The sequence below is a fragment of the Carassius gibelio genome, chromosome B24 (assembly GCF_023724105.1).
Source record: "Carassius gibelio isolate Cgi1373 ecotype wild population from Czech Republic chromosome B24, carGib1.2-hapl.c, whole genome shotgun sequence".
Taxonomy (NCBI): domain Eukaryota; kingdom Metazoa; phylum Chordata; class Actinopteri; order Cypriniformes; family Cyprinidae; genus Carassius; species Carassius gibelio.
The window spans coordinates 1,282,976-1,308,266 of NC_068419.1; the positions used below are offsets into that span (position 1 = coordinate 1,282,976).

At 30.6% G+C, this 25,291-nt stretch overlaps 3 protein-coding genes across 4 annotated transcripts; 1 reads left to right on the forward strand and 2 right to left on the reverse strand.

Annotated features, from left to right (window-relative positions):
- Window positions 1-1,593: 1,593 nt before the first annotated feature.
- crygn2 (crystallin, gamma N2) lies at window positions 1,594-6,524 on the forward strand. Its single transcript, XM_052595657.1, has 4 exons — window positions 1,594-1,707; window positions 3,038-3,286; window positions 4,830-4,975; window positions 6,151-6,524. Exons 1-4 carry the CDS (start codon window positions 1,687-1,689, stop codon window positions 6,284-6,286), a joined length of 552 nt encoding a protein of 183 aa, XP_052451617.1. The 5' UTR covers window positions 1,594-1,686; the 3' UTR covers window positions 6,287-6,524.
- A 491-nt stretch (window positions 6,525-7,015) lies between these two features.
- On the reverse strand, window positions 7,016-16,449 carry nub1 (negative regulator of ubiquitin-like proteins 1). 2 transcript variants are annotated; one of them, XM_052595623.1, is made up of 15 exons: window positions 16,336-16,449; window positions 16,010-16,181; window positions 15,616-15,783; window positions 15,464-15,528; window positions 14,761-14,825; window positions 14,516-14,683; window positions 13,336-13,424; window positions 13,078-13,184; window positions 11,294-11,480; window positions 11,069-11,176; window positions 9,614-9,766; window positions 9,389-9,535; window positions 9,060-9,119; window positions 8,396-8,576; window positions 7,016-7,453 (listed from the first exon to the last, which is right to left on the reverse strand). In XM_052595623.1, exons 2-15 carry the CDS (start codon window positions 16,109-16,111, stop codon window positions 7,293-7,295), a joined length of 1,761 nt encoding a protein of 586 aa, XP_052451583.1. In that variant the 5' UTR covers window positions 16,112-16,181; window positions 16,336-16,449; the 3' UTR covers window positions 7,016-7,292. The 2 variants fall into 2 exon arrangements, with proteins under 2 accessions (XP_052451583.1, XP_052451581.1); XM_052595621.1 differs by having other exon boundaries at window positions 16,010-16,129; window positions 16,336-16,393.
- A 1,907-nt stretch (window positions 16,450-18,356) lies between these two features.
- LOC128012994 (uncharacterized protein C9orf152-like) lies at window positions 18,357-20,789 on the reverse strand. The gene is made up of 2 exons (XM_052595658.1): window positions 20,558-20,789; window positions 18,357-19,188 (listed from the first exon to the last, which is right to left on the reverse strand). The coding sequence occupies exons 1-2, from the start codon at window positions 20,727-20,729 to the stop codon at window positions 18,812-18,814; spliced, it is 549 nt and encodes a 182-aa protein (XP_052451618.1). The 5' UTR covers window positions 20,730-20,789; the 3' UTR covers window positions 18,357-18,811.
- Window positions 20,790-25,291: the final 4,502 nt, after the last annotated feature.

The following is a 25,291-nucleotide window of genomic DNA, read 5'->3' on the forward strand; positions in this document are numbered from 1 at the left end:
ATAAGACAAAAAAAAAAAAAAAATATATATATATATATATATATATATATATAGTAAGTAAATTAAATTCTTAAAATACAAATGAAAACTATATAAAAATAAAAACTAATTTTATATATTACTAAAACTATAATATCATATGAAAAAGTTTTGTCAGATTTGTATTAGGTTTATATAAATGAAAACCTCTAAAGAAATTCAAGTATGAACTGTTTTTGAAATCCATTTAAAATATTCCAGGTATTTTAATCAGAATATTTCAGATTAAACGTGTTTTCTTGTGGATATAGTTTGAATCCATCCTCTCAGTCTTTAATAAAAAACATTGAGCTGACAGAAAACATTTCCTGAATGACATCATCCAGCAGGAAGTGACATCATTTTGGTGGGAAAACAGCACAGATGTCAGTAAGTCTAAGTCTGATGAATTCTGGGATGTTTGAAGGTTTGTGTGGCTCTAAAAACTTGCATCCTGTTTGATTAAACAAAAAAGGATCAGTTTAATAAATTTAAAATAAAATTAAAATGTGCAGAATGTTTAAAAGAGTCCGTTTCAATCCTTTGATTCATAAACGCTCAAAAGATGAATGTGATTCTGAACAAGATTAATATTCTGATACTGATAAAGACCAGACCAGATTATCTGATTAAAAACTAATTACACATCTAATAATAAATCGTTAAAAATGTGTTCATGACTCTTGAGTGTGAGAAAGAGCAATACATAACTCTCTATCGTTTACTGAAAGAACAAGCAGTTTATTCTTCATAAAAGCTCTTTTTTTAGTCTGTATATATGATTGAGTTCTGGGTTATTATTATTTTAAAATTGAGAAAAACAATGCTTGAGAAATAAAATGCTTAAAAAAACTAAAATTAATAAAAATGATATATATATTATTAATTATATTATAATTAGCACAACAAAATTACTAAAATGTAAAAATGAATGGAAAGTATAAAAATAGACACTAAATTCAAACATTAACTAAAACAAACAAAACATACTTGATTACAACTAATTAGAAAATTTTAATTAAGTTTCTTTCAGCTACAGCAATTCTCATTTTTATTTAGTTTAAGGTGATTTCCTTAACTAAAACTAATTAAAAATATGTAATATAAAAAACTAAAATATATTTTTAACAACTAAGCAAGCTAATAAAAATGACAAAAAACAACTAATTACAACTTAAAAACGAACTAAAATTAAAATACAAATAGAACATATATATACATAAACTAATACAATTAAAATAATTTCCTTAATTAAAACCTAAATAAATATATACACTATAGAAATATTTGTTTAAAAAAAATTGATAAAAAATAATTCAAACTAAAATTAAAATACAGAATTAAAATCAGTTGGAAATGTTAATAGAGAATATATCTGTGCTCTGAACAGATGTCAGATTTGAGCGTGTGAGTGATAAAACACGAATAATCCTGGTGTGTGAAAGCAGAAGAATGATCTGATGTGCTCTACACAAAGTCGAGCGAAGCAGAATCTTTTGCGTTTAAAGCCCAGCATCAGCAGACGAGGAAAGCTTGGCGTCAGCAGAAGCTAAAGCTCTTCTTTGTGCCGCGGCTCTCGCGAGATCCTGGGGCCCGTATATATTGAGCCGTCCAACTTTCCTCTCACACTTCGGTGCGTGTGCTGAGTTTGGACACTATCCAGGGGAGATGTCGCAGTATTCTGGAAAGGTAAGAGTGTTTGAGAGAGTTTGGGACAGCTTCGTCAAACCCTGACCCTTGACCTTTCAGACCTGTAGACACACGAACACAAACAGACTTATTTTACTCTCACTGAGGCTCATTATATTATTTGTTCATATTTTGAATTATATTTTATTTTATATATATATACGTATATATATATTTTTGTTTTTATTTTAAATGTTTTTTGTTGTTTTTTTGCCATTTATATTTTTGTTTTGCTTTTATTTCTGTGTAATTTTTACTTATTTTTATTTATTAGTTTTAGTTTATTCCTTTAATTATTTAGTTTCACATTTAGTGTTAGTTTATTGAAATACTTAAATTATACAATTTTTTTTTTTTTTTTTTACATTTTATTATGTTTTTATTTTATTTATTTTAAGGTTTGTATGGTTTCAGTTAACAATAATAGCTCGGGTTTGGAGAAATACTGTCATTGTTTTATTTTACATTTACAGTTTGACAGTAATTTTAATTCAACTTGAGTTAAAGTTTAATTTTAGTTAGCTTTAGTCATTTTCTAAAACTAATTAATAGTTGTGTAATTTTTATTAGTTATATATATATATATATATATATATATATATATATATATATATATATATATATATATAATTCATTATTTTTATGTTTGTATTTTATTATTATTATTTATTTATTTTTTGTTCTTCTGAAATATAAAAAAATTTGTATTAAAATATATTTCTTTTCAGTTAATGTTTATTTAATTTTAAGTAATATTTTAATGACTTTAGTTTAAGTTAAAGGTAATAACCTTGGCTTGGAGAGTTTCTCTCATTTTTACAGTTCGATATTGTAATTTTAGTTTATATATTTATTTATTTTAAATGTTTCTATATAGTTTTTAGTCATTTTTATGCATTAGTCATAGTCTATAATATTAGTAATTTTTATTTAAATTTAGTTTGCTTTGCCACTTACTTAAAGTTGTGCCAATTTGTACAGTTTTAATCATTTTTATTTATTTATTATGTATTTATTATTATCTATTTAGTCTTTGTTTACACTGATACTTTAATTTAAATGAAATAAAAAAGAGAAATGTTACCTTTGGGATTTTGTGTAAATATATATTTTTATATTTGAATTAACATTTAATTTCAGTTGATGTTTATTTATTTTCAAGTAATGTTTGAATGATTTTAGTTTAAGTGAACAGTAATAACCTGGGCTTGGAGAGTTTCTTCCGAGTGGATTTTCTGGTTTAGTTTATTGTGCAGATTTCTGATGGCGTGTTCTTCAGAAGAAGCCTGTCTTGGTTTGAGAGTCTGAGCTCTTCTTCTCTGCTCCTCAGATCGTGTTTTACGAGGGCCGCTGCTTCACCGGCCGCCGGCTCGAGGTCTTCGGAGACTGTGATAACTTCCAGGACCGAGGCTTCATGAACCGAGTGAACTCCATCCGTGTGGAGAGCGGCGCCTGGATCTGCTTCGATCATCCGGACTTCAAGGGTCAGCAGTACGTCCTGGAGCGAGGAGAGTACCCCGAGTTTCAGCGCTGGAACTCACACAACGACCACATGGGCTCCTGCAGACCCGTCCGCATGGTGAGAGACACACACACACACACAGATCACACACACACACACACAGAGACACACACACACACACACACACACAGATCACACACACACACACACACAGAGACACACACACACACACACACACACACACATGATCACATGGGCTCCTGCAGTCCCGTCCGCATGGTGAGACACACACATACACTCACAGATCAGATGCTGCAAGTTTCTCAACATTTTTGATCAGTTTAGTGACAGATGTACTTATAAAAGTCCAAATATGTTTCTTAAATGTGATTATAAAGATGCAATATACATTTTTTCATTATAGTTTAAAGTGCAGCATTCCTTGGCTTAAGAAACAAAGGGGAAAAAAGGAGTCTGTGAAGAGCATTATTGTTATTCACAGACAGTTTTCACTCAGAAATTTATAATTAATGTCTCAAATGACTGGAAACAAGGCAGGAATCACACTGAATTATATTTTGAAGTACAAAAACCAAATGTAGAACATATTTCAATAATCTTTGTTTTATTTGCAAAAAAATAAAAAATAAAAATCTAATAAATTGGTGCATTAAAACTTCATACTTTAACACTATGATTTATAAATTATTTTAATTTAAAAAATGTAGAATTTTTTTTTAATACATTATGCATTTTCTTGCATTATACAATGTTAAACGTTGTCACTTGATGACCTTGTTATATTTTATTACCATGGAAAATAATTTGCAGGAATAATTGAGCTTCACTGAAGCACTATTGAAGGTTTTGCAAAAAAAAAAAAAAAAAAAACATTTTTAAAGAATTTTCATTTTAATTTTAGTTAAGAATTTAGTCTTTTAGTTGTGTTTTCGTCATTTTAGTCGTTTTTTTAAGTCTATGTCTATTGTAAGATTTTTTATTATTTTATTAATTTATTTTTTTATTATTTTAGTAGGTTAAATTAAACTAGTTTATAAAACATGGGAAACTAGTTATTTTATTTTATTATTTTTTTAATTTTCAGTTATTTTTTTTATTTTTTATTTTAGGTAACTTTTTTATTTTTGTGATGTATTATCTGATTTTTTTATATCATTCAATATGCTCTATTGTTGCCTATACATTTCATTTTAGAAATACTAAAATAATTTGTAGAAATATATATTTTTTTAATTGTCATGAAATTTTGCATTCTCTGAGGCTGAGATTGAGAATGGAATATTTCATGACAATTTAAAAAAATATATATTTCTAAAATGATACAATATGATGATACATATTTAAACAATGTCTCTCTGAGAAAAAGCATCACATTTCTGTCAGGATACTTCAGATCAGTCATGTAAACCTTTTTGTGTCTAAATGGTTCCGTAAAGAACCTTTAACATCTGAAGAACCTTTCACTTCCACCAAAGCTTCTTTGTGGTGAAAGCAGGTTCTTCAGATAGTAAAAAGCTGAGAAAGAGACGGTTCTCTGTGGATGCTTGTTCTGTGCATCGCTCCTTTACTCTGAAGAGTGCATGCTGCAGAAGTTGCGTGTCTCGCACACTATCAAGGGTCTGGATGTGTTCTCCTGCAGCACGGAGAGCACTACCGCATGCAGCTGTTCGAGGGATGTAACTACACCGGTCAGTGCATGGATCTGTGTGACGACTGTCCCTTCCTCCAGAGCCGAGGCTTCAACACCAACTGTGTGAACTCTGTGCGAGTGTTCGGAGACGGAGCGTGAGTTCACTCTTATTATAGAGTTACTGTTCAGATATATTCACACCCTACAATTACTGTTCAGAGACCAGCACACACAGCTTTGACCGCTGTATTACAACAGGACAGATTTGACCATTCGCTTAAAAGAGTTTAAAGTGCAGCGTCTGTTCTGTTAGTTATTTTAGTGTTACTTATTTACTGTTATAGTGTTTATTAATATATATATTTTTTTAATTTAGCTTATTTTTTTAGTTTTCAGTTAATTTAAATTTCAATAAGATTTTATTAGAACTTAATATTTTTACATTTTATTAAAACATTTTTTATTTATTTTTGTTTTTATTTAGCACTTAATAAATGTATTTCACATTTAGTTTTTGAAGTTATTTTTTTTCATCTCATATTTATTCTTTACTATATTACTTTATTTAAATTTCCAACATTTGTCTTGAGTTTTAGTTTGTTATTTTGGCATTGTTACTGTCATCTCTATTTATCTGTTGTATTATTGTATATTTTATTATTATTTTAGAACTTAAATTTTTATTTCAGTTAGTTGCCAAAGCAATTTTTCAAATTATTGTTGAATTTTTTTTATGTTTGTTTTTCATCTAATATTAATATTTTATTTCAGCTATATTTCCATTTTTATTTTTTAGGCTTTTCCTTTTTTTAGATATTTCTATTTAGCTTTATTTTCCATTTTTAGTGCTTTTTTTTTTTTAGAAGTTTAAGTTTTCATTAATACATATTATATCATTTTCTTTTGTTTCTCTTTTATATTGCTTTTTCCAATTTTTATTAGTATCTTTTTAGTCTTTGTTATATTCGTATTAAGTCTCGGGTATATTTGTAGCAATAGCCAAAAATACATTGTATGGGTCAAAATTCTAAATCTTTCAAAAGTATCTTTAAAAGTAAAGATCATGTTCCATGAAGATATTTAGTAAATTTCCTACTGTAAATATATCAAAACTTCATTTTTGATTAGCAATGCATTGCTAAGAACTTCATCTGAACAACTTTAAAGATGATTTTCTCAATATTTAGGTTTTTTTGCTCCCTCAGATTCCAGATTCTCACATAGTTGTATCTCAGACAGATATTGACCCATAGAGGATTTATTCGGTTTTCTCAGAAGTGCTCCTTCTCTGTGTTGTCTGAGTCTGATCTGGTCTCTGTCTGGTCTTCAGATGGGTGATGTATGAAGAGCCCAACTTCCGCGGTCGCATGTACATCGTGGAGCGAGGTAATTACTGCAGTCATAACGAGTGGCAGGCGCAGAATCCCAACATCCAGTCCATCCGCAGGATCGTCAACTACTTCTAAACCCTCCAGCGTCCTCAACATGTAAAATAAACTCAGAACCACAATCAAGATGGTATTTTATCACAAGAGTCTCTGTGTCTGCTCTGGACTTCATCACACCGCCGGCAGAATCACATTTACTCTTGGGTTCAGTCATTTAAATAAATCAGGAAATACTTTAAATTGATCAAAAGTGACGGTAAAGACATTTCTGGTGTTAGAAAAGATTTCTATTTCAAATAAAAGCTGTTCTTTTGAACTTTGCATTCATCTGTGAATCCTGAAGAATAAAATGCATCACATTTTCCACAAAAGTATTGTGCAGCACAACTGTGTTCAACACTGATAATAATCAGAAATGTTTCTTGAGCAGTAAATGATCGTATTATTCTGATTTCTGAAGATCATGTGACACTGAAGACTGGAGGAATGATGCTGGAAATAAAGCGGAGCATCACAGAAATAAATTACACTTTAACACAGATTCACACAGAAAACAGATGTTTTACATTAGAATAATATTTCACTATTTTTGCTGTATTTTTGATTAAATAAATACAACCTTGGTGAACAGAAGAGATTAATTTCTTCAGAATTATAAAAATTCAATTTTGCATCACTCTTCAACCTTCACTTGTTCATTTTTAATCAACAAATATCAAATAAAATAATAAAACCAATATATATATATATATATATATATATATAGATATATATATATATAGAGAGAGAGAGAGAGAGATAAAAAAATTTTTTAGTAGATTTAGGAGTGAATCTTTATTGCATGTTGAACAAACATGTGAAGCTGAACATTATAAACCAGAACAAAAGAATCAGAATCAAACTGAAAGAAATAAAACCGAACGGATCTTTAAATTAGTGTAGAATCACCATCAAACCAAACAAACACCTTCCCTTCAGCGAATCTGGAAATAAAGAGAAATCAATGGTTCTTTGACATACGATCAATCTTCTAAATATTAGGGATACTATTATTCTGGTGTGATGGAGTGCTATTCTCTTGGGTTCATCCGGAGGACGAGCTCTGCTTCTCCAGACGAGATCTGATCTGCACCATCAGCTCCTTCTCCTCGTCCAGAGTCAGGTCCAGATAATCCTCCTCGTGTCTGGGGATGTCCTCCAGAACCTCGTTCACCAGATCCTCGTCCAGACGACTGCGAGCTGAAGCTGGACACACACACATGCACACGCACGCGCACACGCACACACACACACGCACACACACACACACACACACACACACACACACGCACACACGCACACACGCACACACACACACACATAAAATCAGCAGCTCTCATTCATCAACATTTTTTTACATGCAACAAATCGTTAGTATTAGATAATAAAAATAATAAACGACTTAAATGCATAAAATTACTTTTAATAAATCTTAATTATTAATAAATAATACATATACAATAACACATATACAATACATTTTTAAAGTACATTTATTGTCATTACTTTTTTTTTTTTTTTTACATCTTTATGTATTTAACATTATTAATCATGAATTATTGTTTGGGGGTAGTTATGTATACACATATACATTTATTTTTATTTATTTCTATTTAAAAAAATGCTTTATTGGCATGACTGTAAATGATACAATATTGCCAAAGCTTAGTATACGTGTACAAAAAGATAATATAATAACGATAATAATAATTAAATGAACATCACAGTCATAGAATGCAATATTATATCATCTTAAAAATATTAAACTGTAATGTGTGAACATTTGATACCACAGTCTAATAAATAGAAGCATTATTAATATGCATTTTTTTTTAGCTTTTTTGTGTTTTTTTAATGATAATTTTCAAGTCAATTCAAGTTTATTTGTATGCTTTTTACAATACAAATCATTTCAAAGCAACTTAACAGAAAATATCTTAAATATGCATATATATATATATATATATATATATATATATATATATATATATATATATATATACACACATTTTTCATTTATTTTAAATATATATATAATCTTTTTTTTATGTTATGTTTTTTTTCTCTATTTTTTCTAATGTAAAACCCAGAACAGCTGATTTTTCAGTAAGATGCTCATCTATGTGTCTGTTGTGATTGAGGCCTCACCGGTGGAGTCGGAGGAGGTGCTGGGCTCCTCTGAGGAGGAGGATGGAGGTGATGGAGACAGCAGGTCCGGAGGAACCACACCCTGGTTATCCAGCAGCATCTGTGTGGCCTGAGCCAGATCATCTCCCATGATCCTCAGCGCCGAGTTGGCCATGTCCTCCTGAAAGCCCAGCGCCAGCAGCTGCTCAAACACACATCATCAGCATCAAAATCAGCATCATTAGCATCAAAATCATAAGCATCATCAGAATCCGCATCATCAGCATCAGAATCCGCATCATCAGCATCAAAATAATCAGCATCAGAATCAGCATGATCAGCATCAAAATCATCAGCATCAGCATCGAAATCATCAGCAGCATCAAAATCATCAGCATCAGCGTCAGCATCAAAATTATCAGCATCATCCGCGTCACCATCAAAATCATCAGCATCAAAATCGTCAGAATCATCAGCATCAGAATCATCAGCATCAGCATCAAAATCATCAGCATCAGCATCGAAATCATCAGCATCAGTACCATCAAAATCATCAGCATCAAAATCATCAGCATCATCAGCGTCAGCATCAGCATCAGCATCAAAATCAGCAGCATCAGCAGTATTATCCAGCATCAGCATTATCACACATTGTGTTCATGAATAAATACAAAGGGGAACACACCTGATCCAGGTTAGTCTGTCCGTGCTGTGAACCCTGAGCTTCAGCTCTGTCCAGCAGAACCTGCACAACAACATCACAAACATCATCATGTCTCAACAGATGAGTCATAATCTAGAAGAATCAAACGAGTCATAATCGAGAATAACTTTTTTTTTTTACTTTTTTCTTTTGTAAAATGTTTTAACTGATAAGTTGTTTTTTTCTGTATGTTGCTCTTCTATTATGTCTGTTCACTCAGTAAATATATGTGTGTGTTTGAATGCATTTTATTTTATATGAATCCTAGGTGTTTTTCTAGACACTATCATAGTTCTATACATAGTTTTTACCCCGTAGGCCTTGTCCAGGTCTCCTCTGGCCTGATGGAGGGCTCTGGCGGCCTCTCTCTTACTGAAGCCCAGCTCCACCAGTGTGTTGATGTCCATCAGACGGCGTCTCCTCTTCTCCTGCTCACGCTCCTTCAGCTCCTTCTTCTCCTGATGAGAGATCCGCTCATGTTTAACTCATGTGAGGAAAGGCTGTGCTGTTTTATGAATATGTTTGTGCTGCAGCACCTTCTTCCTCTGCGAGATGAGCTGCTCCGCCTCATTCACGTCTCCTCGACAAGCTCTCAGACCCAGACGAGCCTCCTGCTCCGAGAAACCCAGAGTCATCAGCTGGAGCATCTTATCAGGGTCCAGACACAGCTGACCGAGCAGCTCCTCCACCTGACCAACACACAGACGAGTCAGATTCTACAAGAATCAGATGAGTCAGATCCTAGAAAAATCAAACGAGTCATAATCTAGAAGAATCATACGAGTCATAATCTACAAGAATCAGACGAGTCATCTCTAGAAGAATCAGACGAGTCAAATTCTACAAGAATCAAACGAGTCACCTCTAGAAGAATCAGACCAGTCATATCGAGAATAATCAAACAGGTCAGATTCTACAAGAATCAAACGAGTCAGATTCTACAAGAATCAAACGAGTCAGATTCTACAAGAATCAAACGAATCAAATGAGATTCTACAAGAATCAAACAAATTAAATGAGATTCTATAAGAATCAAATGAGTCATAGTCTAGAACAGTGGTTCCCAGTCCTGGTCCTGGAGAACCCCCGAAACTGCACGTTTTTGGTGTCTCTCTTATCTGGCTCGCACATTTGAGGATTTGGAGTCTTCACTAAAGAGCTGATGAGTTGAATCAGGTGTGTCTGAATTGGGAGACATAATAAATGGGACCAGGACTGGGAACCACTGTTCTAGAAGAATCAAACGTTTAATATCTAGAAGAATCATGCTGCAATGCTAAAAAAAGTTTTTAAAAATCAATTAATTTTTCTTTATGAAACAATATTTTCATTTTATCTTATTTTTTTATTTATTGGATTTTAAAATAGATTTATTTATTTATTGGTTAAATTTTTCAATGTATTTATTTAGTTATTTTATTTTGAAAATAGCTCATTTTACGAAAAATATTAAATGCATTTATGTTTTATATCTACTTTTCATTTGTTGGATTACATTTTTATTTATTTATTTTTATATTATATCTAATGTTTATTTATTGGATTTCTAAATTTATTTATTTAATTTGTATTTTGATTATACACCTTTATGATTTTTAATGAACAATTAAATATATTCAATGCTCATGAAAATAAAGTTTAAATGCATAAGTAAATAAATGCTTCCAATAAAAGCTTAAAAAATTTTTTTTTATTTGTTCATTTTTATTAATACTGTTTATTTTTATTATTATTATTATTATTGCATTAATATGAACGTACACGTGATGGGGGTTTGATTTCATGAACAAATGTGTTGGGCAAAAGATTCAAAGATTCACTCCGAATTCTCAAACTCTCACTGAGTCTTTTTGCTGAACAGAATCAAAGATTCAGATCAGAGGGATGAAGCTCAATCTGCAGAACTAGCACTGGCTTCTCTTATAAGTTTGGAAATCCAAGTAAATAAACACAGTAATTGATCCAGAATAATTACAAATGTACACATTTACGTTTCTGAGCTTGTTTAACGCTTGGTTCTTGTTGCCATCATGGTAGGCCAGCAGACTCTGGAGCAGATGGAGCCTCAGAAAGAGAACGTCCTCTCCTCCGGTGTGACCCTGAGAGCCAGAAACACATGACACGCTCTGTAAACACATGTGTGTGTGTGTGTGTGTGTGTGTGTGTGTGTGTGTGTGTGAAGCTCAGCGTTCAGATGCTGGAGGTGTTGCTCAGACCTTGATCTGCTGCAGACGGCTCTGATGCTCTCCGTAGCATCTCTGGAAGCAGTCCTCGGCTCGTTCCAGACGCTGTCTGGCATCGTTCAGACACTCGAGCTGCTGCAGAGCCTGATAACACCAAACCACATCCAGCTGCAGGACAGCGTAGTTATCCACCGTCCTCAGCAGCGCAGAGTTACACTTACTGCACAACACACACATAACACACATTAGGATTCAATGAAACACTGCATGGACACTCCTCAAGTCTTAAACCAATCAAATCAATCATGGTCTATTAGAATCAAATGCATTATTTTCTATAAGAATCAAATCAATCATATTCTATAAGAATTAAATGCATCATGTTATATTAGAATCAAGTGAGTCATATTCTAGTCGTATTCTGTAAAAATCAAGGGCTTTGATTTATATAAGACTTAAATTAGTTTTATTTTTTAATAATCAATTTCACTATCCATTTTGAGTTAAATTCTACAAAATTAATAAACAAGTCATATTCTGGGAATCAAACGAGTCATATTCTCTAAGATTTAGACGAGTCATATTCTATAAGAATCAAATGATTCATATTCTATAAGAATCAAATGCATCATATTTTATAAGAATAACTGATTCTATAAGAATCAAATGCATTTTAATCTATAAGAATCAAAAGGCTATAAGAATCAAACAAGTCATATTCTATTAGAATTAAATGAATCATATTCATTAAGAATCAAACAAGTCGTATTCTAATTGAATCAAATGAATCATATTCTTTAAGAATCAAACAAGTTGTATTCTAATTGAATCAAATGAATCATATTCTTTAAGAATCAAACAAGTTGTATTCTAATTGAATCAAATGAATCATATTCATTAAGAATCAAACAAGTCGTATTCTAATTGAATCAAATGAATCATATTCTTTAAGAATCAAACAAGTTGTATTCTAATAGAATCAAATGAATCATATTCATTAAGAATCAAACAAGTCGTATTCTAATAGAATCAAGGGCTTTGATTTATATAAGACTTACATTTGTTTTATTCCTTAAGTATCAATTTCACTATCAATTTTGAGTTCTATTCTACAAAAATAAAACAAGTCATATTCTAGGAATCAAACGAGTCATATTCTATAAGATTTAAATGAGTCATATACTATAAGAATCAAATGATTCATATTCTATTAGAATCAAATGACTCGTATTCTATAAGAATCAAATGCATCATATTCTATAAGAATAACTGATTCTTTAAGAATCAAATGCATTTTAATCTATAAGAATCAAAAGGCTATAAGAATCAAACAAGTCATATTCTATTAGAATTAAATGAATCATATTCATTAAGAATCAAACAAGTCGTATTCTATTTGAATCAAATGAATCATATTCTTTAAGAATCAAACAAGTTGTATTCTAATAGAATCAAATGAATCATATTCATTAAGAATCAAACAAGTTGTATTCTAATAGAATCAAATGAATCATATTCATTAAGAATCAAACAAGTCGTATTCTAATAGAATCAAGGGCTTTGATTAATATAAGACTTAAATTTGTTTTATTCCTTAAGTATCAAGTTCACTATCAATTTTGAGTTATATTCTACAAAAATCAAACAAGTCACATTCTAGGAATCAAGCGAGTCATATTCTATAAGATTTCAATGATTCATATTCATAAGAATCAAATGAGTTGTATTCCATAGGAATGAAAGGCATTGTATTTTATAAGAATTTAAAGGCAGTGTTTTCTATAAGAATCAAATGAGTCGTATTAAATGAGTGGTACTTGAACTGTTCGTCGGCCTCCAGCAGGTGAGTCAGAGCGGCGCTGTGGTTCCTCTTCTTCATCAGAGCTCGACCTTTCTCATGGAAACCCATCGCCTGGATCAGAGCCTGATCGATACAAGACATCAGACATCAACGCAAGCAACACTAACTCATAATCTTCTGCTGAAGCAATGCTACAAGAGACCAGTTCATAAGGAGATACTTCAAGACTCAGAAGATGACACATCTACAGTAACATGAAGACGATGGGATTCACCTTCCTCTCGCTGTCAGGGATCTGCAGAGGATTTCCTTTCTGATCGGCGATCTCTAAATACGGGGTGGAGGCCGGATCTTCACTCCCGTCTGAATAAGATACAACACTTATATGTGACTTCAGACAGGTTTGTCAAAAATACAGAAGAAAATGACAAGGATGAAGATAAAAATGAAATAAAGTGTGAAGCTAGGTTTGGTTACACAAGTTCACAAAATGCTACAGAAATTAAATAATCAAATGTAAAATAAAACCCTGCACTGGCTTCACTGTATGAATTAAACATACTACTCTTTATTAAAGTTACTAAGTGATTCAGTTGAGAGCAGAGAGATTGATTCTCTCTTTTCTTTTGTTGTTATCATTAATGACAAAGACGACAGCAGGTATATTATCAGACTGCTGTCACTTTAAGATCTGATGCACAAATCCAGCTGATAATTTTATGCGAATACTGGTCATTTTGATATAACTTTAGTCGTATTTGATCATTCAAGAGCATGATAAGCGGCTTTCTCTTTCTCTCTCTCAGTGTGTGTGAGTTAGTTAAAATAAATAAATAAATAAATTAAAAAAAAGCTAATGTTCAAAAAGAAAAAGTTTAAAAAATTAAAATTAATATTTTTATGAAAGAAAAATCATTTTATATATTTTTTATTGGATTTTAAAACATTAATTTATTTATTTTATTTTTAAAATAGCTAATTTTATGAAAAAAAATATATATTTTAAATTTTAAAGCTATTTTTTATTTATTGGATTTTTTTATGTATGCATTGCATAAAGAAATATAACAAAATTGAAAATATTCTATTTATTTACTGAAATGTAATATTTGAAATTTGAATTCAGCTTTTTATTTTATACTGTATCATTATTATTAATTAAGATTTTTCTTATATTAGCTTGAAAAGCAATAGCATGATAAGTGCATGCATTAGTTGTGCAGGAGTTGTTTTTGCGTCTTGTTTTACATTCTGCACTTTATTTTTTAATTCATGCATGTTTCTTTATCAGACTAACTTTAAATGTTGCATTGCTTTTTTTCTGATTATTTTGCAGTTAAATGACGAATTGTACAGGATTACAAATAAAAAGGTGACTTTTTATTTATTTATATATTGCATTGAGCTCTATGCTCACAGAATGATGAGAAATGGAGGGTCTACTGAAGGGTCACCTCTCTCGGACAGGAGCTGGAAACCCTTCTGCGTTCTCTGAAATCCTTCATCCTGCTGGCGCTTCTTCTCCTCTTCCTCTCGCATCTCGCTCTTCTCCTGCTCCGAGGACACAACCAGCACCATGATCTTACTGTTGTTCTTCACATTCTGTTCGTCAAGCCTTTTCCCTTAAACAGACACGGATCACGTCACAACGTGCAGAGATTAATGAATAAAGGTGGAAATATTACCATCAGTGGTTTACCTGGAGACAGTGTTTTTCCCGTTAAAATCAGATTAAAGTGTTTGAGTCCAAACTCCTCGCTGATCCTTTAAAGCAGAGTAAGTTTACAATCAAACACAGGACTGAAAAATCATTTAAATGAGTTGAGAAATGTATAGGAGACAATTTCAGCAAAAAACGCCATTATCTCATAATTTGGATTTTTTTAGTTTCTGCCACTCAGTAAAAAAAAAAAGATTTTTGCATTTAAAACTCACTATTCTGTTTCATCTTGTTTCCGGCATGGAATAAAAATGTAAAAAGGTAATTGCAATTTTTTGTGTCAAAATTAGGGTCGCAAAGGGGTGGAAAATTTCCATAAACATTCCAAAAATCCTTTGAATATTTAAAAAAGTTCTGGAAAAAGTTTCCAAAATCTCTGGAATGTTTTGCGTAATTGCAAGTTTATATCAGATAAAATATCAGAATTGCAAGAAAAAGTCAAAACTGTGCACTTTAAACTCAGAATTGTGAGAAAAGAATCACAAATGTGTGACAAAAAGTCAGAATTGCACTTAAAGTGTCAGAAATGTGACATATAAACTGTACATTCAGAATTGCTAGAAGAAAAATAAACCAGAACCGTGAGATAAAAAGTTGCAGTTACATTTTTAATGATTCTATTACATGGCAGAAACTTCTAGAAATTTTTTTTTTTTTTTTTTTTTTTTTTTTTTTTACTTACTGTTTCTTCAGCTCTTTTGCGGTGATGTCCAGTTTGGCTTTTAAATGACCTTTCCTTTTCTTATTCTAAAAACAAACAAACAGAATAATCAACAAAACCCAGGTCAAATGACTGAGTCCTCTGTGTAAAGTGAATGCATCAGTATTCAGTACCTCTCCTTCTATTTTGGGCAGGTGCAGCTCCAGCGAGGCCACTGCGGTCTCCTTAAACTCTTTGTTCCCTTCATCTTTCCTGCTGGCGTCTGCTCGGATGCTCTCCAGAGTCGAGATCACCTCCTCCAGAGTGAACTCAGTGACTGACACGTACTTCTGAGCCAGTTCCTGATGGAGTAGAGTAAACACTTTAACAGCCAGTGCTGGGGAGTACATGGTTAACTAAATAACAAAACAAGTTACAATTTATTTTAAGGTACTGAATAACATGAATTAACTGCATGCACTCACTATACGGTTAGGGTTTGGATTGTAACTAAGTAACACTCTTTATTATAATTGTAACACATGTAACAAAGGCACCGTGAGATACAGCTGTAGGTGCTACACTCACGATGATCTTCTGCTGGTCAGAGATGAAGGGCTCTGTCCACAGCTGGACTTTATCCTGCCTCAGCAGAGAGATCAGCACTGACTGCATGTGCTTCTCCTCCATCTCTAGACCTCCACAGACCTGAAGAAGAAGAAGCGAAAGCGAAATCCGAACACTCTTGAGTGGAAATCCCCTGAAAATCCGGCGTAGATCATTAAAAACAACGCTTCAGATAACAGCTCAGACTCTTTATTAGATTTATTTCTACATGTGTGTGTGTGTGTGTTGTTAATGTGAGACTCCTGCGCTGTGTTTAAATATAGTGTTAAAAGTTAAATACGTCTTACCGACTCTGCGCTGCGAACACGTGATGTTGTTTTTGTTTTCTTCCTGATTCTTGAGGTCACTTCCGGTTGCACACGTCTTGTGATTTTATTTTATTTTTTATTTTTGTGTGCCTTTAGCACCCTCTACTGGACTGGGGATTAGATGTTTGATGTATTACACAGTTTATTAAATGTCTGTATTCTATATGTATGAAATAGAACTTGTTTAAAAATATAAAAAGTTATATTTTTTATAATTAATTAAAATTGTGTTTATTTAAAAAGCTACTCACAAAGTTAGTAGAAGTGCTTGTTCCCCAGATTTCACAAAACTAACTTGACTAATTAGGTATATACCCAAGTAAAAAAATTATTAGATGGATTAGATTTTTGTGGTATTTATTATTTTTATGATGTTTGCTCCAAAAAAACAACTATTTTTTACTTAAAGTCTATTGTCTATTTATTAAGTTTATTAGAAAGAATTAGAAAGAAAATTATATTTTGTTCTAGATTAATAATTTTTAAGCATGTTCTATTCCAATGAAAAATTAATTTAATTAAATTTTATTTTATTTATTTATTTATTTATTTATTTATTTTGATCTGGTCCACAACACAAATATATATACAGAGAGATCGCTGTTACCTAAATTAAACAGATTTGAAAAATGTTTTACTCATAAATTGCTAATGAATATCACAAATTATAAATAAATGGCAAGTAACAAATTGAATTAAACAAGAAAAGTTGATGTTGAAAGACTGAAATTTTCTTATAAAACAATAATAATTATTTTATTTACAACTACAGTCTTTTTGCAAAGTGTACATCAAATATTGATCTGACAATTAGTGCAAACTACGCAAAAGAAACAATTGGTTACATGATGCAAACACTGTCTATTGATTCATTAATTATGTTTCTCCTGTAATGTCAAGTTTTATGTGTTTTAAATCAATGCAAATCAATATATAACAATATACACATGTTTTCAAGTAAATGCATGAGCTTTTGTTTACAGTCTGCATGAATATCAATCAATAATCAAACACACGCTTCTCTGTTGATTTAGTTTTCAGCTCATTTTGGTCACTACAAAACACTACTGGTGTTAATTAAAACAAGGAACGTTCGACTAAAGGTTCTTAAAACATTCTTAAAGTAACATTTATAGAACATTATTATAACCTTATTAATATCTGATATACAGTCAGACAACATTCTGCACTTATTTGTGTTTGATAAAGATTCTCATAATGTTCAGAAAACTTTCTTAAAGTATTATTTAGGAAACGTTCTTATAATATTATTAATATTTAATACACATTCTCATAAAGTTGAGAGAAAATTTTCTTAGAACGGCATTTTCAGAACGTGAACGTGTCACGATTATTAATCAAATTAATTATTTTTTAAGGTAAGTGGTTGCAATCAGTTTATTTTAGCTGCATTTAAATAAAAACATTTAGCTGACTAACTTTCAACACATTATTTTTTATTAGATGTAGCTAAAATAAATTGTTTGCAACTATTTACCTTTAAAAAATGTGTATTATTTTTTTTCAGTGTAATAAATGTTTTTTGTAGCCTTTAAACAATATTTTAATCATGACAAGAAAAATGTAACATTCAGTGCTCTTAGAAACAAACATTCAATTAACATTATATTTTAGGTAAAAATAAAGTTATTAGAATGTTGTAAGAAACGTTTTTGTTAACTGAATAATTTCATAACCACAAAAAGAAAACTGGAAGAATTTAAACGTTTTAGAAACATTTCAAAACAATGTTTCCACAACGTTTTTATAACCTGTTACTTTTGAATTTTCCTTAAGCGTTCTGAAACAACTAGTAACATTTAAAAAACATTAAAATAAACATTTGGTTGACATTATATTTCAGGTAAAAATAAAGTTAGTAGAATGTTGCAAGAAAAATTTTTGTTAACTTTGAATAATTTCATAACCACAACAAGAAAATTTGAAAAATTTCAATTGCTTGAGAAACATAATGTTTTTATAACCTATGGATTTTGCATGATTTTTTTTTCTATGAACATTTAGCTAATGTTCATATTTAATTATTATATATATTTTTTAAGTGATATGAATGTCAGAACAAAACAGTTTTAAAATAATGCTTATGGAACGTTCTTATTACCTTATAGAACATTGTAAAAATGTTTTTGTAACCTATAAAAAACATTCTGATCATGGCAAGAAAGCTTTTCAGAAACATTTCAAAACTAAAAATCTAAATTTCTGTTATGTTCTCAGAATGTTTTTCTAATGTTATGAAAACGTTACTTTCGAACGTTCTGAAACAACTAGTAACATTTCAAAAACGTTAACGTCCCGCTACAGTGTTTCATGAATAATATGTTTGTGCTTCTGTTTGGAGAACTTTATTAAACAGCAGATGACTTTGAAGAAGTATTCTGGAGGAAGGTTTGTTTAGGATTGTGTTTCCTGGTTGTTGGCTCATATTTCCTCATTAGAGCGAGGCGTAGAGTCCCAGTCTCCTGGCCGTCTCTGATCTGCTCAGGCTTTTCCTCTGAGGGAAGGGGTAATATCTGGAGCCTGCGGGTGTGGAGCGATAACTCAGAACCGCTGGAGCTGAGAACTTCCTGGAGATCTTCTGATGGTGTTCCCCAGGGTTCGAGCCTGACTCGGAGCTGGAGCTGGAGGCTTCTGTAGACGCTGCCCTGTGATTATTTCTGTGCTCGGTTTCTTCAGGCGTGTGTTTAATGCGGTGCAGCTCCAGATGTGAGCGCCACACACCGCTGTCAGACTCAGACAGAGTTTCTGCTGCTTTTGTTAAAGGAACCACGTCCACTAGATTCATGCCACTTATCTCTTCATTGTTTTGTGCTGCAGTAGATGAACACAACATCAGATGATTCAATACAAACCTAAATCATGACATGCATTTGTAAATGTTCCCTGACATATTTAAGGCATGAAACGCAGACTGGGGCTAGTTGTCACAGAGATCTGAGTTATGAATAATAATAATGTTCAATAAATAACAATAAACCACACTGAGAGTTAGAACAGGAGTTAGCTACTGTATATAATGAAGACTGAACTCAAGCTGAACTCTGGATTACAATATTTTACATTAATATCAATGTGGGCAAGTTGTCACATGTTGCCTTTGTTATATTTCATGTATCTTGTAAAAAGAATTTTCAATAAATAAATTCTGCCCAGGATAATAATAGGGGAAATGCTCACTATTTTTATTTGTAGCATTGTTATTTTAGTCTAAAAGAGAGACTATTATAATTTTTATTAATATTTTGAATTAGTTTTTATTTTCTATTTGAGTTTTAATTTTTGTTAATATATATATATATATATATATATATATATATATATATATATATATATATATATATATATATATTATTAATTAATTAATAATATTTTATTTTAATTTAGTCAAAATTTGTTTTAATTCAAAGTAACAAAAATATTTATGCTTTTAGATTTAGGTTTAATGACTTTTATTGTATTTTTTTATTTAGGTAAATAACCCTGAGTTTTAAGTTTTTAACATTTGCTATATACATAAATTGACTTTAATAATAAAAAATAAAAAATAAACTCTTTAAAATGAACAAATATTTAGTCCATGAGTAAAATGTGTGACAATACTTTAATATATATATATATATATATATATATATATATATATATATATATATATATATATATATATATAATATATATAGATTTTTTTATGTATTTAACAATAACTGCAACTGATTTAAATGCATTAAATATTAAATACGAAACATGTAACTCACCATGATTATTAATTTATGCAATTAATCATGACCTTCTATTGTTTTTTAAACATATCTAACCCAAGCTAACAAAAACACATTTTACTAATGATGTTAGTTTTCTGAATGTTCAAAAACATAAATAAATAATAATAATAATAAAACATTATAATTTTGTCATTTTGCAAACATTACAAGGGAACATCACTTTTGAATGTTCTCTGGAATTATGCCTTTTCAAAATGTTTCAGAAAAACATTGCATGAATGATGAATAAACAATATTTTTGAGAAGGTTATACAATAACTTATGACTTTGAGCAAACAATAGTGAAGCAATGTTAGTTCACAACCTTGAGAGAACCTTCTGAGAATGTTTCCTGTTCGCTGGCTTCTTTCATGAATTCTAGAGTCTGAACTTCACTTATGAACCCAAACATGATCTCTCACCGTTCTTGAAGCAGATGACCTGAGTCTGTCGTCTCTGTTTCTCTCTGATGGAGCTGTATTGCTCTTCTAAGAGCTCGATGTCCATCCTGACTGTGCTCTGATCCTCCTCTTCTGTCCCGATCTCTCTCCACACGTCTGCACACGTCAGATACGAGCCACAGCACGGACACATCCTGAGAACCTCCAGAGAAATCTGCTTTTATTGCAGGATAATCATAAATGCTGCTTGATTTGTCCATCTGAAGGCTCTCGTCTCATGTGTGCTTTGTGGGCATTGCCAACAAGAGTTGCATCAAAATGCAAACAAAAGAGGACAAACCAAGGTTATTCTGCAGTTTGCAAAGACAAAGGCAAGAAGGAATAATCATGCAATATTCAAAGATTAATATTAATATGTTGTGCTAAACTAACTGGAAATAAATAATAAAATATACAGACATTAGAAAACATAAAATAAGGCAGTTAAACTCATTAATCATGTAATTCATGGTGATGTTTGCTCAGTGTTGTTGATGCAGTGGGTGTGAGGTGAACTTTCAGAAACTCAATCCTTGTGAACGTTAGTTACTGTACTGTGTTGTTGCTGAAGTGTGTTATTGCAGCTTATTTATGCATATTGCTTGCTCCCAATATTATAATAATGCAATATAAAATGCTCTTTTCTAATGTGTTAATAGCTGAAATTAACTGAGACATGGATATTATTGCATATATAAAATTTTGAATAGTTTGAACAATATTTTATTGTCCAATTCACTTTCATTAAATACAGTTTAATACTATTTGATTGAAATGAGCTCCAGTTGCTTGGCTGCTTTATTTTACACGTGCACTTAAAAAGCTTTGTTTTTACACGTGCGTGTTTAACTTCTGTGCAACTTCCATGAATTGTTTCAGCTTCCTGTTTCTAAAATTTGCTGAAAAACTCCGCTTCGTGTTATTATAAATACATATTTCTCAAAAGCACGGCAATAATTAAACCGCTGGCACGAGGGGGTGCGGATAACAGTTCACTTAATTAAGCAAACGTTTTTTTTAGGAGAGGCACAGAATCTTTAAGTGTAGTGTAAAGCATAGACATATAAATATTTATATGTCTATGGTGTAAAGTCTCTGTTTATATCACGTGCTCACTGGATCGTGAATATTAATGACGCTACATAAAGTTCGTTGACGCGATTGGCTGACGGTGGTGAGTGGGCGTGACTAAGCAAGACGAAAGAACCAATCCCGCTCTGATGAAGGTTGTGTTTATGAATGTTAATTAGGTCACATTACTGTCCCTCCTCATGTCACATGTTTTGCCTTTGATGTCGCCTTTGTTATATTTTATGAATTTTGTTACATTTGTTTCGCACCAGGATAGTAATAGGGGAAGTGTTCATTATTTTTATTTGTAGCATGGTTATTTTAGCATAAAAGAGATAATATTATAGTTTTTATTTTTCTATTTTCTATGTGCACTTTAATTTTAGTCACTAGTCACTATATATATATATATATATATATATATATATATATATATATATATATATATATATATCCTCAGGGAATGATACAATGTGAACCTGGTTTAAATGTGAGTGGACAAAATGCAAAAATACCTGTGTAAATGTAAATGAAGCTGATCCGTGCATGATGACGTATGACGCATGTGATGTCACTGAGATCTTCCTGACTGTAGATGGCAGCAGCAGCACAAGAATACAGGCTTTGAGAGCCAATATATATCAGTTATTTATATATATATATATATATATATATATATATATATATATATATATATATATATATATATATATATATATATATATATGTATGTATATATATTAATAACATATATATACATGATATATATTTGTAATAATTCATACAATTTATATTACCTAAAATGTTATATAAAAAAGATAGCAATATATATATATATATATATATATATATATATATATATATATATATATATATATATATATATATATAATAAAACAATAATAAAAATGGGAAAACACAGCACAACTACTAAAACTTTAACTAAATCTAAAATTAAAATAACAAAAATGGAAAATAGTTAAAAAAAACTTAATAACTATAATCTTAAGTCTTTCTTTCTTTCTATCTTTATCCCTGTAATTGCCTCCTGCATTTATATTTCTGAAATTAAATGAGTTATATATATATATATGCTGTGAGTGATGAAAATATGATCCTAACATCAAAGCTGTGCTGTATAAACTGTGTGGAATCCTCTCATGACACACGCGTGTGTTTAACACGTTTAACACGCTGAAGAAGCAGCTTTGATCCGCTCGGAGATCACCAATCACTCTTCCACTCGTCTCTTTCATCTCTCTCCGTCTGAACGAATGTTAGCAGACACTCGTGTTGTTTGCATTCGAGTCAGTTTGATCTGCTTTCTGCTGGAAATTGATCCGGATGTTGGAGAGCGCATGGAAACATATCCCAGAAACTGCCTAAAATTACAAAAACCTGCTGCACATTTAAAACAAATTGAATCAGTCCAAAAATGCATTTTATTTATGCAAAATTATATTCATATTATTAAAAAAAATATTTTTATTTTGATGTGCAATATAATAAGTTCAGAAACGCTTATGCTGTCTTTCATTTTTATTATTATAAGTAGTAAGTATTTGTTGTATTGCATTTAATTTATTCAGATTTATTTTAGTCATTTAGAATTTTAGTCATCATAATAGAGTAAACAGAGAGTAAATAAATAGAAAATAGAACAAACAGAGTCATGAAAAATCTGAATGCATTACAGTAATAAGAAACTGAGGACAATCTTAAGTTGAAAATAAAAAGAAGCTTCGTTTAATTTAATTGAAATATATTAATGATAATTCTTAATTTTTTTTCTTTTTAATTTAGTTTTGAAATATAACTAGTCAGCAGGATTTCACATATATCCGCATGTTTTCTCTGGTGGCTTCTATCAGACAGGATCCTGCTGAAGGTCAGCGGTGTTCAGATCAGGGTTTGTGCTGGACAAACAGCCTCCATCAATCCTCATTAATAATGCACTCTTCTTTATAACACTAACATCTCTGACGCACGACTGATGTCTCAATGCATTACACATTCACATCACTGATCATTAAACAGACACACATTCATTCTGTGACTCTCTCTCCTGATTATACATGTGCTTTGTGATGTATCTCTGTAAAGAAGGTACTGATGATGATGATGATGATGATGATGATGATGAAGGCCACGCCCCTCACACTGATTATTCTGAGTCATGTGGGCGGAGATCTTACTAATTCATCATTAAGTGCTAAAGGATATTAATAATAGAGGAATTATTCACTCTGTAATGTATTTCAGCATCAAATAACATTTATTCATTAATGAAGATTTAAATATATATAATAAACCCTCAATGCAAATTTGATTGATCGGAATGTTAATTAAAATGTGAGGCAATACTAATTCATTTTTAAATGATGCATGCAAGTAATAATAATAATAATAATAATAATAATAATAATAATAATAATAATAATAATATGCATCTTTCTGGCTTACTTGCTTTAATTTTACTCATTCCCAAAGTTATAAAGTTATGTTTAATATATTTATATCTACATTTAGAAAAATATTTAAAATTAATGTATATTATATATTATTTTATTTTTATTAAGTTTTTATGTTTATACAACTATAATGAACGGAATGCAAGACATTTGCATTTTTAACTATTATTGGGTTCTTTGTTTCTTTATTTAATTTTTATTTTTTTTGCTTTTAAAAATATAAAATTTATGTGTATTTATAGACTCATTTAAATTGTTTATATATTTATCAATCTATGTGGAAAACATGAATTAAAAAAAAATATTTCTTTCTTGTGTTTCTTACATTTTCTTGCATGCATTTTAAAATCATGCTATTTTGCATGCATGGGATTTTAGTTAAATATTATTTCAACCCACGATCATATTTTGTGCATGTTTTTCTTGTCAGTGAACGACAGCTCTCTGATCATCACCACAGTAAAAAGACATTTCTTATCTACATGTTCTGAATGTTAGTGGAAGAAACCAATGCATCTCCTGTGGTTTTTGGGTTTTTGGGTTCATCAGGTACTTGGATTAAAGATAGCATGTGCTTTTATTTATAGCAAAGATCTTAGTGGGAAAGTAGAAGATTTCTTAATGTGACATCTGGATTTATAAAGGTCAGAGAATTATGGATTTCTCCAGTCAACACGAAAACAATCAATCAATATATATTTATTATTTTTTAATGAACTTGTGCTAAAAATGTTTGCGACTTTCTTTATTAACACTTCTTTATGTGAATTAAAAATGATATGGTTTAACTATAAAAAGACAAAAAAACCATCAGAAAGGTTTTATTTATCTATTTAGAATTTTTTTAACAAGCACTGTTTATAGTTAAAATTCACAAAGTAAATTTTTTTATTTAAATAATTTATTTGCTTATTTATTTAAATATTTTTTTTTAAACCTAATCTGTTCTATAAAATTATTTGGATATATATACAATTATTGTATGCATCTAGCACTGATCAAAATGTAATTAAATTAAATTAAATTAAATTAAATTAAATTAAATTAAATTAAATTAAATTAAATTAAATTAAATTAAATAATTTATTTATTTTTATTTCTCTGATAAAACTCAGGACACATAGTTATTTGCAACCAATAAATAATCTGTCATGAACAGTATTAATATTCATTA